General features: G+C 42.7%; 1 protein-coding gene across 1 annotated transcript in view; it reads right to left on the bottom strand.

Moving 5' to 3' along the window:
• The window catches only part of GNPTAB (N-acetylglucosamine-1-phosphate transferase subunits alpha and beta), a 72,739-nt gene that overhangs the window by 33,157 nt on the left and 22,786 nt on the right, over positions 1 to 16,796 (bottom strand). Inside the window, exons 3-7 of the mRNA XM_058673345.1 lie at positions 10,290 to 10,409; positions 9,426 to 9,467; positions 7,228 to 7,433; positions 3,280 to 3,344; positions 1,516 to 1,650 (exon numbers count right to left, since the gene is read on the bottom strand). Coding sequence (XP_058529328.1) covers positions 1,516 to 1,650; positions 3,280 to 3,344; positions 7,228 to 7,433; positions 9,426 to 9,467; positions 10,290 to 10,409 — 568 coding nt within the window. The remainder of the gene's footprint in view (positions 1 to 1,515; positions 1,651 to 3,279; positions 3,345 to 7,227; positions 7,434 to 9,425; positions 9,468 to 10,289; positions 10,410 to 16,796) is intronic.

Here is a 16,796-nt window from a genome sequence, read left to right as displayed (position 1 = left end):
AGAGTCAAGACTGCTGTTCGTTCTGTGTAAGAAAGTTGAGCTGAATACAGACAAACCCGAGGGTATAATTCTTGGCGTAATATTCAAAACCCAGAGCCTAACAAACTTTGGCTGAAACAGAGACTAATCCATGGTTTTATCTGCGCTACTAAATACTGAAAATAACTTACGGAAAGAGAGGAGATATTTATTTTAAAACAAATGAAGAGTAAGAAAAATATTTACCCTAATACTACTTCAAAATAAAATAAAGGAGGAAAATACAAACTGTCATTAGCATTACCACTGTGTTACAAAGTGAAAATACTCATGGTGGAAAAGAAACACATTAAGGTCCCAGTGCCGTGGCCTAGAGGCTAAAGCCCTCGCCTTGAATGCCCCGGGATCCCATATGGGTGCTGGTTCTTATTCCGGCAGCCCCACTTCCCATCCAGCTCCCTGCTTGTGGCCTGGGAAAGCAGTCAAGAACAGCCCAACGTCTTGAGACTCTGTACCCGCGTGGGAAACCAGGAAGAAGTTTGGCTCCTGGCTTCGGATCGGCACAGCTCTGGCCGTTGTGGTCACTTTGGGAGTGAATCATTAGACAGAAGATTTTCCTCTCTGCCTCTCCTCCTCTCTGTGTATCTGACTTTGTGATGAAAATAAAATAAATCTTAAAAAAAAAAAAAAGAAACACATTAAAAGGAACTTTTGCACAGCATACAACTGAAGCAGGAGCTGATAAGAACTCCCTTTCTGGCAGCTCACCCACTACCATCCCGTCTCCTCCTCCCATCCCTCAAGTTATTTAGTAAAGCACAACAGGAGGGAAAAGGTTCCAGATGACCTGACTCGGTGGCAGATGCAAAGACCATTTCACTATAAACTCAAGAAAACAGGTTGGCATTGTGGCACAGTGAGTTCAACTGCTGCCTGTGGATGCATCCCTTGAGTGCTGGTTTAAGTCCCAGATGCACCACTTCCAATCCAGTGCCCTGTGAATGTCTGGAAACACACCTTAATGTCTGAGCAGAAGATGAGCCAAATGCCTGGGCCCTGCCACCCACGGACGAGATCAGGATGCATCCCAGCCTCATGGTTTTGGCATGGCACAGCCTAGGCACGGCAGCTATTTGAGGAGCAAACCAGCGGGCAGAAACCGTTAACTGAAACAGAAACCTCAAAAGGCAACTCTAACAGATGGCACCCACGATCATCCCTGAAAGGTTAGTAAGTATAAATTCTAAATACATCAACTTCAATTAGCAGTGAATAAAAGATTCACTTCACAAGAATTGATTTGTTAAACAAATGAACTCTGCTCTAAAAAGCCAGCACATCAAGTAAGACTCTTATGAGTTTTACCCAAATTAGGAGTAAGCAATAAGGCCATTCTATAAAGAGCCACCTTTGTGATAACCTATCATGACAGATGAGTCACCCTTTGCCTCTCAGCTATTCCTTGAACAAGGTCAGCCACACGAGTGGGCCACGCATTCCCTGGAACACGCCACACTGGTGCTTCTATGTTCTTACCAGCTTAATTTTAGAAGAAAGATTTTCTGGCAGTTTTGTTCTCAGTTGACTTGTTTCCTTGAATGTTGGAGGAAATCCACTTAGGAAAGCCAGATCTTGCATTAGTACTAAGCCGGGGACTTCTTTATCTGTCGTCTATAAGCGAGGGAGGAAAAAGCCCAAGTCATGTCCCACATCGCAAAAGCAGCGAGAACTTCCAGCTGAGAAAACAAGCCGCACCACACCATACAAGCTTCCAAGTAAGGAGGCCACGATGACTCAACAATCGTTAAAGTTAATAACTTCATCTTACAGGAACAAGTAAACATTGAAGCAATCTCTCCACCACAAGAAAAACGTACATAGGCCCCGGGCCGCCATGCGGCCCAGGTGCGAGGGTCCCTGCCACGATTCCAGCCTAACACAGCCAAGCTTTCCACCACCTGCGCAGCAGGAACCAGAACGGATTGAAGAGTGGTGCTGGCCGAAGGACCTGCTGGAATGCGTGAAGCCCGACACCATGAAGGAGTCGGAGGGAGGAACCTGAACAGATCCTCTGACAGGACACTGACTCTACAAATAAACGCAAGAAGCATGGAGGTAAATAACCCAGAAGAGGCTTTGGAATGTGACCCACTGGAATACACTTGGCTCGGGTTGGGGCAGACCAGGCTGAGTCGGTTCACGTCATCCACTGGCAAGCCCAAGTGCTGAAACTGTGTGGGGGCCTGGCCGTGTTTGGTTGCGATAAAAAAAAAAAAACAAAAAAACAAAAAAACAGTACAAAACACAAAATGCCAAGGTGAAATGGCCTGTGCTAGCAGGGAATGCAACACCCGACCAGCACTCCTCCCACTGGTTTAGGTGAGGGACAAGAGTGTGATGGGCAGAGCAGGGGAGAGATGCGATACTCATTGGTTCCAATAGAGGTCGGGGCTCAGAAGAGAACCAACCCAGGGGTTAAAACCATCAGCTGATCGGAGTGATGGACGGTGGCGGGCACTGTGCTTACTAGTAGTACATGTAGGATCCTGGACTGGGAATGCCTCAAAGTTTTTTTTAGGGGGATTCCCCTGAACAAAATGGAGGAATCAAAGCATTAATCAAAAAAAGATGGAAAATGGAGTAGATGAATCAACCACCTCAGCTTTATGCTTGCAGCGGAAAACTGGACAAGGGGAAACCCTAAGACGGACTATGTCAATCAGTGGACTCTGCACCAGCCTCATCATACCTGGACTGTTGCTGATGATATGTTGGTGCTTCTAATTGATCGAGGTGACGCTCTGCTGGCTTTGCCTACAAACCTGAGAGGGCCTCCCTAAGAGGCGGTTGAACTTGAACTGGACAAGTGGGATGCTGGACTCTGTATGGTGTAAACTTTTAATTAGGGAATCTCAATGGAACTTGAGCTGTGGTTATGCATCAAGGTGAAGGAATTCATGATGGGGGAAGGGTTTGGGGTGAAGGGGGGGAATCCCAGTACCTATGAAATTGTGTCATGTAATGCAATGTAATTAATGAATAAATGAATATTAAAAAAAAAAAAAAAAAAAAAAAAAAAAAAAAAAGAAAAACGTACATATTTGAGGAGACAGATAGGCACACTTTAACATGACACAATATTCACATATATTAACACATCACATGGTTTCCCACAAACACATATAATTTCTTAATTAGAAATACATAGAGTGCTTTAAAATGAGCTTCATGGGAAAACCTTTATCCTTCATACATTTACTCTAGACCTATGCAGAAAAAGTTAAATGTAAAATGATTTACCAAGTGGCCCCTCCAAACTGCCTGTCTGCTGTTTCGTTTCAACAGTCCAGTGTAGGCATCTTCAACTACAAGAAAAACACGCAGTCAACAAGCAGATTTTAAATACATACTTAGCAGGATATTTAGAGTCATTCAGCTATGCACAAAGTCTCAAAAGAAAGGAAGCTGTGAGAGACAAAATTAACCCATGCAATAAAGGGGAAACAATATAAACCAGGGCACAATTAAACAGTACGTTTTGCAGTGGCGAAAGAGAGCTTTGTGCAGGTAGCAGAAACACGGGATGCTTTGTGGAAGGAGTCAAATTGAAGCTAGTCTCCAAGAAGGAAATGACAGGATGACAGAAATCACAGAAATACTGATATGTTTGGCCCTAAATATTTATTTTAAAGAGAAATTTAATTACTAGCAGTATGTACTTTATTAAAAAAAAAAAGTCTTAGCTTCAGTTGACCATGAGTTCAGTGAGGTAACAGAGTGCTAAATTTCCACTGTTTTTGTGTGTGTGTGTGTGTGTGTGTGTGTGTGTGTGTGTGTGTGCTTTTAGACATAAATGCCGGGGCCCAGCGCAGCAGCTTAGTGGCTACAGTCCTCACGCTGCAAGTGCCAGGATCCCATATGTCCACCGGTTCTAATCCCGGCAGCTCCACTCCCCATTCATCTCCCTGCTTGTGGCCTGGGAAAGCAGTCAAGGACAGCTCAAAGTCTTGGGACCCTGCACCTGCATGGGAGACCTGGAAGAAGTTCCTGGCTCCTGGCTTTAGATTAGCTCAGTTCTGGACGTTGCAGCCACTTTGGGAGTGAAACAGCGAATAGAAGATCTTCCTCCCTGCCTCTTCTTCTCTCTGTAAATCTGACTTTCCAATAAAAATTAATTAAATTTTGAAAACAAGCAGAGATGGGGTATTTATAATAAGAAAACTGATTGTTCCCAAGCATCAACTTATCAGTGAACACTGTTGGGCTGACCTTCAAAACGCTAGGACTCCAAATACTTACCGTTTCACTGCACGCCCCTATGCTCAGTCCCCTTCCCTCTTACCTAGCCGGCTTTGACTCTGGACTTTCCTGGTCTGTTCCCACCGTAGCAGGCAGGCTGATCCTTAGGAACACAAATCAGGTCACGTGACTTCTCATTACACTCTGAAGTCACAGTCCTTGTCTTGGCTACCGAACCTCTACCTCTGGTGCCCCGTAATCTCCCAGGCTCATCCCTGGCCTCTCACTGCTCTGTTCACTCCGTTCCAGATGTACCAATCTCCTTGACCTCCTTCAAACACGCCAGCCGCACTGCAGCCTCAGGAACTCTGTACCAGCCGTTCTACGTGCCCAGTCACGCCTTCCCAAAATATTCATGCTGGTGTCTCCTTTACGCCCTCCTGTTCCCCCCCCTCAGCTTGTCCCCAATGGACTTCAACAAGCTGTGTAACTTGGCTGTTTGTAGTGCTGCATGTCTTGACGAGGGCAGAGCTGTCTGCCAGTCTGCCCGCTGCAGTATTCTCATTCACAGTGGCCCCTTACAAACACTTGCTGCATGACTGGCACTTAGTGCTGTTCTCCCTGGAGACAGAACCATACACCAAAAGAGTATGCTCACTCCCAGCACACACACGTGGAGAGAAATGTGACAAAGGCAACCCAGGACACAGACAAGCCCCAGAGAAACAGCTAAAGGAGCAAGAATGGAAAAGAAATGCCATCAGGAAGAGGGAACCCATTAACTCTACACCAGCAGAGGGGTGCGGCCTTGACCAGTGTGAGACAGTCACAAGGAGGCAGTGTGTACCTCCTTCTGTAAGTCAATTTAGTCCAGAGGGAAGATAAATGACCACAGGAGGAAATCATTTCCTATAAATCGAGGGGTTTATAAGGTAGACCAGAGCAACCACTCCACTGAGAAGTGACAGGCCTAGACTGTGCGGGTTGCCTTGTTCACCGCTGAAGTACCAAGCAGTTCAGGAACAGACCGACAACGTGAAGTGAGAGGTCTCCAGACTCAGAAGGTTAGAGCTTCCTTCCAAGCTAAAAACAACAACCAGGGAGCCAGCACTATGTCCATAATAGAAACTACTGAGTGACAAGGGTTTTGCTCAACAAAATAATTATAAAAGAACACCATAAGATCCTACGCAATCAAAACTTTAGTGATGAGTTAGACGGCAAGTAGTACAGAAATGCAGGAAAACAAAATAAAGCTCCAGGGAATGTACAGGCTGCGGGAGATTCAGGCAGGAGAAAGAATCTGAGCTTGGCTGGCAAGAATGGAGGAGGTAAGGAGACGCATGGCACTGACCAAGGCTCGGCCATGCGTGTGTGGAGACATGCGCGGCTGCAGAAGAGCCGTGTGCAGGGCGGTGGGGTCAACTGGCAAAGCTCAGGCCATTGCAGCTGCAACACCAGGAGAAGGGGTCTGTGGCCCTGTCGAAAGCACACTACCACTTTCAGTCTCTTCCAGTAGGGAATAAGCCAACAAGATGAGAGGTTTCAGACTCATAGTTGAGAGCTGTGTGTTAAACAGACTGAGCAGAACTTCACAGGCAAACAGACAGGCAGGACTGTATTACTGGAGTCTGCTTGGAGGAATTTGGACTGCTGGAGAAGAAAGGGATGAGTAAGGAAAGATTCTAAGAATTATTTGCCAGAAACCAAAGCAGGTAACGGGATGAGGTTAATTATTAGTGAAGGCGGTAAAAAAAAAAAAAAATAAGAAGGGGTCAGAGATTTCAGATGAGCGGTATGGCCCTGTCAGAATGCAAGCCTGGGAACCGAACTCAGGGATGTGAAAGCCACGTGACAGCTTTCATGTTCCACAAGTAAATGCCACGTAGCCTCCATGTGGAGCTGTTCTGTACCAAGAAGGAGTGAAAAAGACAAGAGGCCAGAGCAAAGACACAGGCTCACAGCTACCCTCAGGACAGGGAGGCAGTTTTATACCAGGAATTAAAACTTTAATTTCACTATCTGGCCAAATCATTTGCTACACATGCATAGACACAGAAATCATTTATCTTATAAACACTAGAAGTCCTAGTGTGTACAGACATTTCCGACATGTCTGGAGGCTGTCATGAAGATGAGGGTGCCAGCCAGCCAGCCCGGGGAGGGGCTCTTCTCCCCGGTGCAGAGCAGATCTACCAGGGCCCCTCTGATCGGGCACTAGCCCCATTCACGAGGGCGCTGCCTTCACAGTCCAACTCCTCCCAAAGGCCCTACCTCCTCACACCACCACTGCAGTTAGGATTTCAACACTTGGATTAGGGCAACAAAAACACTGAGTCTACAACAGCAGTATCAAACAGATGATTCTGAAAACAAAGCGAGAATGTTCAAGGGATGATCTGCCTGAACCAGGAAACGACCTTGTTGAAGAGTGCTACGACAGAAAAAGAGCTTGCAGAATATCGCGGAGCCAAGGTCCTCTCCACAGCACAGGAAGGCGTAGCTGTGTATTACACGGAGTAAAATACATGCCATCCTTGCCGAAAGTGAGAGCATACCAGGACAGCCGTTTGTCTTCCTGCGTGTTTTTAACTCATCAGATATCTCTTCATGTTTTTCAGGGCAGGAATCAACTGTTTTTACTTGAAAAACAGAGTGAGAGAGAGATTCGAAGACACTGATCTCCCATCCACTGGTTTAGTCCCCAAATGTGTGCAACAACCAGGACTGGGTCAGGCCAAAGCCAGGACTGAGAACTTCCCTAAGACCCCCACGGGGGTGGTAGGGAGCCAACAGTGTAAGCCATCATCACTGCCTTCCATGATCAGAAGTCAAAATGGGAGTTAAACCCAGGTACTCCAACATGGGGTACAGGTGCCTCCCGCAGCATCCAAACTGCTACACCAGAGGTCCACACAATTCTTTCAAAGTGAATCATCTCCATTTCATTTACAACTGTGTTATTCAACCCCCCCAATTTTATTTTAAATATTCATAAGAATATCTTACCATCCTTAGCACTGTCGAAAACAATAACTGAGACATTAGTAGAAGGGTTTTTGGGTTTTGCAACATTAAACACGTCACTGGCAGAATGGAAAGAAGGATGAAGCGATGGCAGGTCCTTGAGGGTGCTGTTGGCTGGCAGGGCCGGGTCCAGGACCAGCATCGGCACCTTGATGCAGTGTGTCAGCAGGCATTCCAACTGCTTCTCACTGGAAAGAAGCACCAACACGCTCACAGCCGCATTCTTGAAATCCAATCAACAATGAAAAGTCTATTGATAACACTAAAGTGGATACCACAGATCCTTTTCTACAGCCTATTAAAAAAATCACAGTAATTTGAGAAATTTTATCTCCCTATTAAAGATTTAGTAAACTGGGCAAGTATGGTATAAAATTATTGACGACAGACCTTTCAAACTCATTTTAATAAATAAACATTGCTGCCAAAAACTAATAACTCAAAAGTACCCAAGAAATTAAGCAGTTCACTACCAACATTTTAAAAGATTACTCAGAACGTCAATAAAGGTAGACTCTGAGCAAAGTATTTGCTACACTTAAATGAAATATTTCTTTCTGAATATAAAAATACCTAGAATGAGCATTCCTTGGACAAATTCATGGGCAGAGGACACAGCTAAAATGTTCACAAAGTGCGAAGTACAACTGGTCTAATTATACAACATTGTTCAGCTTCCTTAAGAATGAAAGGAATGCAAAAGCAGACAACACAGCAGCAACTTGTGGTTACTACATCACCACCCCTCGAGAAATGACTGTCAGGTGCAACTAACCTATTCCTTACAAACTCTGCTGCTGTCGAACTCCTTCACGGAGCAATCTGGTAAGACACATATTACATGTATGACCCAAATCTACTTATTCTGACTCACAAAAACATACATATGTTCCTTCCTCTGTAATCTTACTTTCAGGTATCTAGTCCAAGTAGGAAAAAGAAGCAGGAAAAACAAACCCACATACAGAAAATGCTTACAGGCTCAAATAAAATATCACAAAATATTTACAATAGTGAAAATACTGAAATGCTCAACACTCGGTCAATTAAGCAATCAAGCACAGCCACTTTACAGATTACCAAACTACTAAGATAGGAAAGTACTGGGGCTGGCACGGTGGCATAGCAAATTAATCCTCCACCAACAGCACTAGCATTCCATACGGGAACTGGTTCATATTCTGGCTGCTACACTTGAATTCAGCTTCTTGCTAATGACCCAGGAAAGTCCTTGAGCTCCCGTACCCACCTGGGAGACCCAGAGGAAGCTGCTAGCTTCTTGCTCCCAGCTTCAGACCAGGCCAGCTCTGGCCATGGCAGCCAATTAGGCAGCAAAGCAGCAGATGGAAGATCTTTCTGCCTGCCTCTCCCTCTCTGTAAATTTGACTTTCAAGTAAAAATAAGTAAATTAAAAAAAAAAAAAAGATGGAAAGGTATGAAGCATGAAGCTTAGGTATCAGAGCTGAAATATTTATGATTATATAAAATTATAATACAATGATTATATACTATGATGGTGAAAATATGCATGTAATGACAAAACTGATGATAATAACAGTTGAATGGGGGTTACAGGAGTATGAAAGCTTTTCCTTTTCACTTGCCAAGCAACCTTTCCTGTAAAGCTATAATATTATTTTATTTAAATAATTTAGAAATCATTTTTAAAAAACAGCATTAACATCAGTATAATTTAAAAATTTATGTAACACAGGGCCCGGCGGCATGGCCTAGCAGCTAAAGTCCTCGCCTTGAACATGCCTGGATCCCATATGGGCGCCAGTTCTAACCCCGGCAGCCCCACTTCCCATCTAGCTCCCTGCTTGTGACCTGGGGAAGCAGTCGAGGATGGCCCAAAGCCTTGGGACCCTGCACCCGTGAAGGAGACCCAGAAGAAGTTCCTGGCTCCTGGCTTCAGATCACCTCATCTCTGGCCGTTGCAGCCACTTAGGGAGTGAATCATCAGACGGAAGATCTTTCTCTCTGTCTTTCCTCCTCTCTGTATATCTGACTTTCCAATAAAAATAAATATTTAAAAAAAAATTTTTTTTAAACTAGCAGAATAGAAATAAATACAGGCAACAGAATAAATGCAAACTACAACAAAACAAAAATAGCAGTAATTTGAAATTTTCACTTGAGCACTTCCATTTTTGTTGAGAGGACATCAAAATACTTACCTCTTTTTAGTGGGTTCTGTTGTATTCCTTCCAAGGATTTCTCTAACAAAAAAGAAATAGCATTCATATCATATGTATGATCTAGTGCCAAAACCAATTTTTCAATGTTGTTGGTTACCCCATTGTAATTACCAGAGTGGTAGATGCTTATAATAGCTAAAGTACATAATAAATCACATTCCAAAGAAATACTGTCAGCGACACTGTACCCACTGCAACCAAGTTGATAAAACATGTGCCAGGCTGTTTGATCTAACAGGGTCCTAATCACTTGTTACAGCGTCAGCTGGAAAACACCTGTAGCGACTGGTCAGGGACCCATAAGTTCACTATACCAGACAAAGCAAATACCATGACTAAGATCATACATCAAGGAAGAAGTGTCTAAGTTTCTAACTTCATAATCTATGATCTGACACAGAAAGCAGTAAAGAGAATACTTATTGTAACAACTGTGTATGCCAATTTTAGTTTTCGAAGGAAAACTATGAAGCTATTTTATATAATAAAGCTTAACTCAAAAGAGATTAAATCTGGGACTCAGACAGAGTGAGCATGAAGCCTGGGGCCCCATCAGGCAGCTCCCCCACTTTTAGACCATTTGGAGACCAAGCCATCAGTAGAGCAGCAGGTGCGTAAAACAGCCTACAAGAAAATGAGGCCCACAGCTGGCTTGAGCGGCTGAGTCCTTCTTGAGCACCAAGATACAAGAATCAGATGGTCAGACTGCCTCAGTCTCATAACGGCATGGATCTGAGGTGGAGTTTTGTCACGACAGCACTGTTAAAATCACCCATGCTTTTCGAAGTACACTTGCCTTCACAGTATGTGTGTGTAGTTCATTTTTGAAAAATTCAGTTTTACCTCATCGCTTTCTGCTCTTCTTCCATCTGTTCTCTGACCTGCTGCAGTTCCTTCAGTAGTTCAACATCTGTGCCATTCACCCAGGTATAAACCACATCGATTGGCATGGGCAGACAGAGCCTACGGGAAACCCACAAATCCTCCGGCTCAAATACATTTTTCCAAATAAAAGCAGGCTTTAAATGCAGAGGTTATGGAAAATCAATGAAAGGATAACCTGACCATTGCATATATCACAGAATGCACAGTTTCAAACCAGAGCTGGTGGAAGGAACTAATACGTGTGAAGTACCTTCACTATGAGCTGTAATAATCCAGACACTCCATATAATCTGATCCTCATAACCAACCTATAACGAAGCTGATTGCTCCATTTAGAAAACTCTATGGGCAGGGGTCTGCAAGCTTGGTAAAACTATACAAATTGCGGGAAACACAGCAACCAAACATAAAAAATAAATTAGAAGGTTAGAGAACAAGTTACCATGATGAAGCTGCAGCCTGCTTACGTCCTGCCTCCCCAACCCAGGCCCTCCTCGTCCTCTTGATTCTGCTTTTCCCTTTCTTCATAGCCTTTATCACCCAACATAGAAAATAATTCACAACTTGTTGCCTACACTGTCACAGTGCCCCTTGCCTAGACTGCAAGCTCCAAAGCAAGTAGCTCCTCCACTTTGTTCCCTGTATAATTAGCAGAATGCTAGAGCACCTACTGGGTGCCCAGGAAATAGTTGCTGAAGAGTATATAATGTATGCAAGACATTATGAACAAAATCCTACACATGCTATGTATAGGATCTCTTTTATATCTTATCTTCAGAATATATAGTCAACTCTTAAGTTTGCCATTTAAGTCTCACAACAGCATTTTTATTCAGGTTTTACCTCCACCAACAGCATTCTTCTCTTCCCTCACTGACTTACCAGAAATCTACCTGTCTGTGGGGCTTGCTCTGGCTGGACCGAATGTCACCTAGTGTCACCTAATGCCCTATGATACCAGAGGTCAAGTATACACTTGGATTCTCCTATTAATTTGGAGCAGTTTGAGTTTGATACTTAGCAAGAAGCTGTGCAGCTTTCTGTTTTGTTTTTAGCCAAGAATCAAAGTTTAGCCACATTTTATACTCACAACTGAGTCAAACGGTTGACCTTTTCGCTGCAACCATATTACTCAATGCAAGACTAATCATCTCATGGGGAAAAGTAAATGTAGTGTGGTGGAAAAATAAATGGAAGTGACAACCACCTCTAGCTTTATTAAACATGACTGAGATGACCAAACACAGGGGAATTTTTCCACTCAGCGAATCAGTATTTACTGAGCACTCAAAATGTGGTAGGCATTGCTGTGGGTATTGGAAACACAGCAAAAACACAACAAAATTCAAAGATGTGCCTTCACAGAGCTTGCATTCTGCAAGAGTGAAAATAAGAAATAAACCAAATAAATATTTACAGTCAAATGATATTAAACGTTATGAAGGAAAAAAGTAGAAAATAGGGATAAGACGTGTCTACTGCAGAGTCAGTTTTAAACAGAGTAAGGACATCAGAGATGGCCTTATCGAGGTGGCATTTCAGCAAAGGCGTGCAGGAAGTGGAGCAATGAACCAGGTGGGTAACTGGAGACGAATAGCCCAGAGAGAGGGAACACCACATGCGAATACATGGAGGCACACACACATCTGGCTTATCCAAGAAACCAGCAACTACATCCGCCAGGCAGGAAGGGAGCAGAGATGGGCACAAGAAGAGACAAAGGTTAATGAGGAAGCAGGGGGTGCAGAGCTTCACCAGGGAAATGAGGCATCTCTATGCACCTTAGGTGTAAGGGCTGTGCACCTGCCAACTCTCTCGTCAAGTGGTCACTATAATCTGGAGAACAAAGTCTAAACTTTAAAATCTGTACCTTATACTCTGAGCCTTTCAATTGTGTATCTGTGCCTGAATGTGAACAAACCTGCAGAACTGCATGATTTTGAACACACATTTCTCTTGGCCTAGAAGGTTCTTTCGTTCATGCTTCCTCTTCTCTGATCGTATACAAACCCTTCCCCATCTAGGCCTTCCCCCCTAAAATATCTGTTCAGTAAGTCTAAAGCTCCTGATTCACATAAGGTACTTCCAAATGTGTAAGGGAAAATGAACATAGAAGAGAAATTTATTTTTGTGCAAAAATTTTTGAAGTCCACACAAAGTTTTTCCATATACTTTCCGAAGACTCCTGGTATGTAGGCTGAACTTTTCTTGCCTCACTAAATGTCAGCTCTATACAAGGCCCATCAGTCTACCTTATTCACTCCCCTTGTGCCTAAAGACCTAAAACAGTGCCTGCCTCACAGGTTTAATACATGTTTGTTGTGCAAATAACTTGGTCCCTCCTTCAGAATATATATATATGTATATCATTATCTTCCACTAAACAAACAAACAAACAAGCAAAACTACCTATCTCATATGCCAACATATAAATTACCCAAGGTCATCTCCTTCCCAACCTTTTCCTAGGGAGTCTACACTCAGACTAAAACTAGATTTTTAAAAATACTGCCCAAGTGACTTTAAAAAGAAAAAAGTTTAAGAAGCTTGGGATGTGGGGGGGATTGCATCTTCTGAAGTTCTCCTGTAAAGGAAATTATTTGCTGCTAAAGTCTTTTTAACAGAATCAAGAGACACCCATAGACACATTGAATTCAGAAAAGCAATGTGAGCGTATTATAGACAGTGGCTCTAATAAGGCCACATTATATGATCAATTTAACTCTCTTGTAAAACTGATGGAGATTGTGTGATCTCCACAAGGGCAGTGAGTCAGTTGCTCATCTTGAACATGACCGCTGACAGGCGACAGGCTGAGCTTTCATTCCAACCACAGACCACCATGCGGCCACTAAGTGAGAAGGAAGGCTTCGTCTCAGACTCAAAGACTAGCTCAGCCTGACTCATCACCAAAGCAGAAGTGACACTGATACTACTTATTTTAATCACTAGTTGCTTTTAAATAAATTAAAGCCATTGAATAGAAGCGGATTTCAAAAAGTTCATGGGGAGATACATATTGTGCAAAAACTAGGCATGGATTTCAAAGATTTGTTGCGCCAAATAAGCATCTTTTAATGACACTTTCCCACACACTTTTGGAAGTGCTCCTGTAGTTCCTTGGTTCTACTCTCTATGAACAGGTACAAAAATACAGAATTTAAATAGTATCCCAAAACTAAACAGCAGGAAGAGTTTTCACACTTAATCTATCATCCATACCTGCAGATTATTAAATCAAGTCACTGGCTCTGGGTATTGACATGCTCACTCATTACTGAAATATTGTTTTTCTTTATTCAGGTAAAGTCATTATAAAATGAAAATGTCCTATGCACACTATGGTATTCGACATATACTTCATATAACCCACTCTTTAATCATCACCAAAAGTAAGGAAGTAGAAGCGATACCAGAGTGTCAGATCAAGTGTAGGCTGCTCTGCTTTCAATCCATCTTCCTGCTGAGTGCTTGGGGACAGCGCAGATGGCGGCCCAAGTTCTGGGGTCCCTGCTACCCATACAGAAGACCTGAACTGATGCGGGCTCCAGGCTGCAGCCTGGCTACACCCCAAATCAAGCGGCCAATGCATAGAGGTTTCTGTCCTTCCCCCCCCCCTTACTCTGTAATTTTGACTTTTAAACAAATAAAGAAATCCATAAATAACACTTATTAATTCATTTCAAGGTAACATTAACCTTCACACTAACAAGAATAACTTCTATAATAAAGGTAAATATATTTTCTAAAATAACAAAAAAATTAAGCGATAAGAGAGGCATTACACTTCTGAAAACCTTTGCAAAGACTGGCTAAACTGAAGAAAGCAAATATTCTGCATTCAGTATGTTCCCTACATGGTTTTTTTGCTTGTTTTGTTTTGTTTTTAAAGTCAGAGTTACAGAGAGAGCAGGGAGAGGAACAGAGGTCTTTCATCCACAGACTCACTCCTCAAATGGCTTCAACAGCCAGAGCCGAGCTGATCCAAAACCAGGAACCAGGAGCTGCTTCTGAGTCTTCCATGCGGGTGTAGGGGCCTAGAGACTGCAGCCATCCTACACCTTTTTCCCAGGCTATTAGCGGGAAGCTGTATGGGAAGTGGAGCAGTTAGGACATGGACAGGCATCCATATGGGATGCAGGCACAGGATTAGCTTGCTATGCCACCATGCCGGTCCTTACATTTTGCCTTGATTGAAGTATATGGAGAAAACCCAAGTTCAAAGAAAACCTGACCAAGGGAATCACTCTTTACCCTTCATGCAAAATGTGTGGGGCTGAGATTTTGGAGTTTTTCATATTTTACAACATTTGCTTAGTCTTCACTTGTTGACCATCCCTAATCCAAAATCCAAAATGGTCCAAAATTTAAACTCTTTGCAGTATCATTTCAAAAAGTCTTCAGAAAATCTTAGATTTTGGAACACTTGTGATTTTTGGAATAGGGATATCCAACCTGCATTCAAAACAAGTTTCTCAAATATCAGTTACAATGTATAATATGAAGCCATACTAATTAGTGTTTTTTTACTTTTACATTAAAATGCATTGATCTTTCCTGTATTCTGAATGGTTGTTTTATTCATGCAAGATTCTGTTACAAAAGGGACTAATTATCTAGATTACTGAGCTATAGACATGCCAAATGTCAACACCGTTCACTATTTCTCTACATAATAATGCACAAATGTGGATTGTAGAGATGACACTGCAAATCTAATCAGGAAAGTCTTGATAATTCTGAACAGCAAGTTTTAGAAAATTCTGATACGCATTAAACAATATTGTTTATTTTCCTCCACATAACAGTGTTGCTTTGTTCATTGTCAAGGAAAAACCCGCTAACTAACCAGATCTAATCATCCTTTGTCATCTGTCCTTTCGAGTCACAATGGTGACCTATGGAAAGAACCATGGTTAAGCTTGCCACTCAACCACACAAGTCTAACATTTTTTTGTGCACTTTCCATTTCGTCATTCAAAAGTCGCAATCAAACTAATAATTTTTACTGTTTCTGTTTCCTTTTTCTTTATATATATATATGATGTTTGTGTTGTCGATCAGAGTAGGAAGGATCTAGGCTTGGGGAGAAGTGGGTGTAATCATTGTTTCCAAGCTTTGCATTTCTTCTTCCCATTTCTGGGAGGAGCAGGGAGACAGGCAGGTAGGCCACACACAGTTTCCCAACCACCCCAGTACATGAGGAATTTTTACTGCTTCATCATGAACATTTTCTTTCCTTCTTTCTTTTTATTTGAATTTTTCTTTCATCATGAATATTTTAAGTATAATTAGTTTTCATTTCCCTATAAATACCTGATGGTGAAGAATACTATGTCTCAAACAACGTATACGTAATTTATCCTCTACTGTTTTCACACCTTCAAATGTCAACATAGCAAGAACATATAATTTTAGTATTTGTTAAAGAGTTTTGATTTCACAAACCCCTGAAGGGTGTCAAGATCTTTGAACACTGCTACTGTAAGGCATTCTAAGATGTAGAATTCCCCTGCTTTGCTACTTATCGACTCTCCCTATTAGAGGAGATAATCATAGCTCATTGTCTACAACAGGGTAAGGCCCAAGAATTCACTCTATACTGAAGGGACATCATTCTTACCTAGGGCACTTGAAAGAACAAAGTAAGAGAAGCCCGGTGTGATAGCCTAGTGGCTAAAGTCCTCGCCTTGCACACCTGAGATCCCATATGGGCACCAGTGGAAATCCCGGCAGCTCCACTTCCCATCCAGTTCCCTGCTTGTGGCCTAGGAACACAGTCACGGACGGCCCAAAACCTTGGGACCCTGCACCCGCGTGGAAGACCTTGTAGGAGACATGGAAGAAGCTCCTGGCTCCTGGCTTCAGATCAGCTCAGCTCCAGCCATTGCAGCTGCTTGGGAAGTGAATCAGCAGATGGAAGATCTTTCTCTCTGTCCTCCTTCACTCTGTAAAAATCTAACTTTCCAATAAAAATAAATAAATCTAAAAAAAAAAGGAACTAAGTAATAATAAAGTTTTAGGTTAACTCAAACACTGTCAGCCTTTTTTCACTGAGTCATTCAAGACCATACTGGTGTTTGGTACCATACGGTATAATTAGTGCATGTATTTTTAAATCTACTTGGACAGAAACCACTTAGGCACTTACTTAAACAGAGGGACAAGGAAGTGCCGCTAGGCAGGGCAGGAGCATGGGTTCAGATGGTGATGCAGTCTAGAGGTACCCAGGAAATTCACACGCTATTATGAATGCACATGAACCGACACCAGTTAGTTTTTCTGGTTCAGTTAAAAAAGGAAAAATCTATTGGAAAAATGAACAGATTCCAGACAGGTCTCCAGTTAAGGCCTCAGACATGTAGATGAGGGTATAGCCACCCACATTCACTCCAGTCTCTTCCTGCTCCTTAGCCTGTACCGATCAGCTGTAGGTCAACATAATAAAAATGAGAATAGATAATG

Source organism: Ochotona princeps, chromosome 15 (genome assembly GCF_030435755.1).
Source record: "Ochotona princeps isolate mOchPri1 chromosome 15, mOchPri1.hap1, whole genome shotgun sequence".
Taxonomy (NCBI): Eukaryota; Metazoa; Chordata; class Mammalia; order Lagomorpha; family Ochotonidae; genus Ochotona; species Ochotona princeps.
Note: the sequence above shows the minus strand (reverse complement) of the source record. Positions and strands in the feature narration are given on the sequence as shown.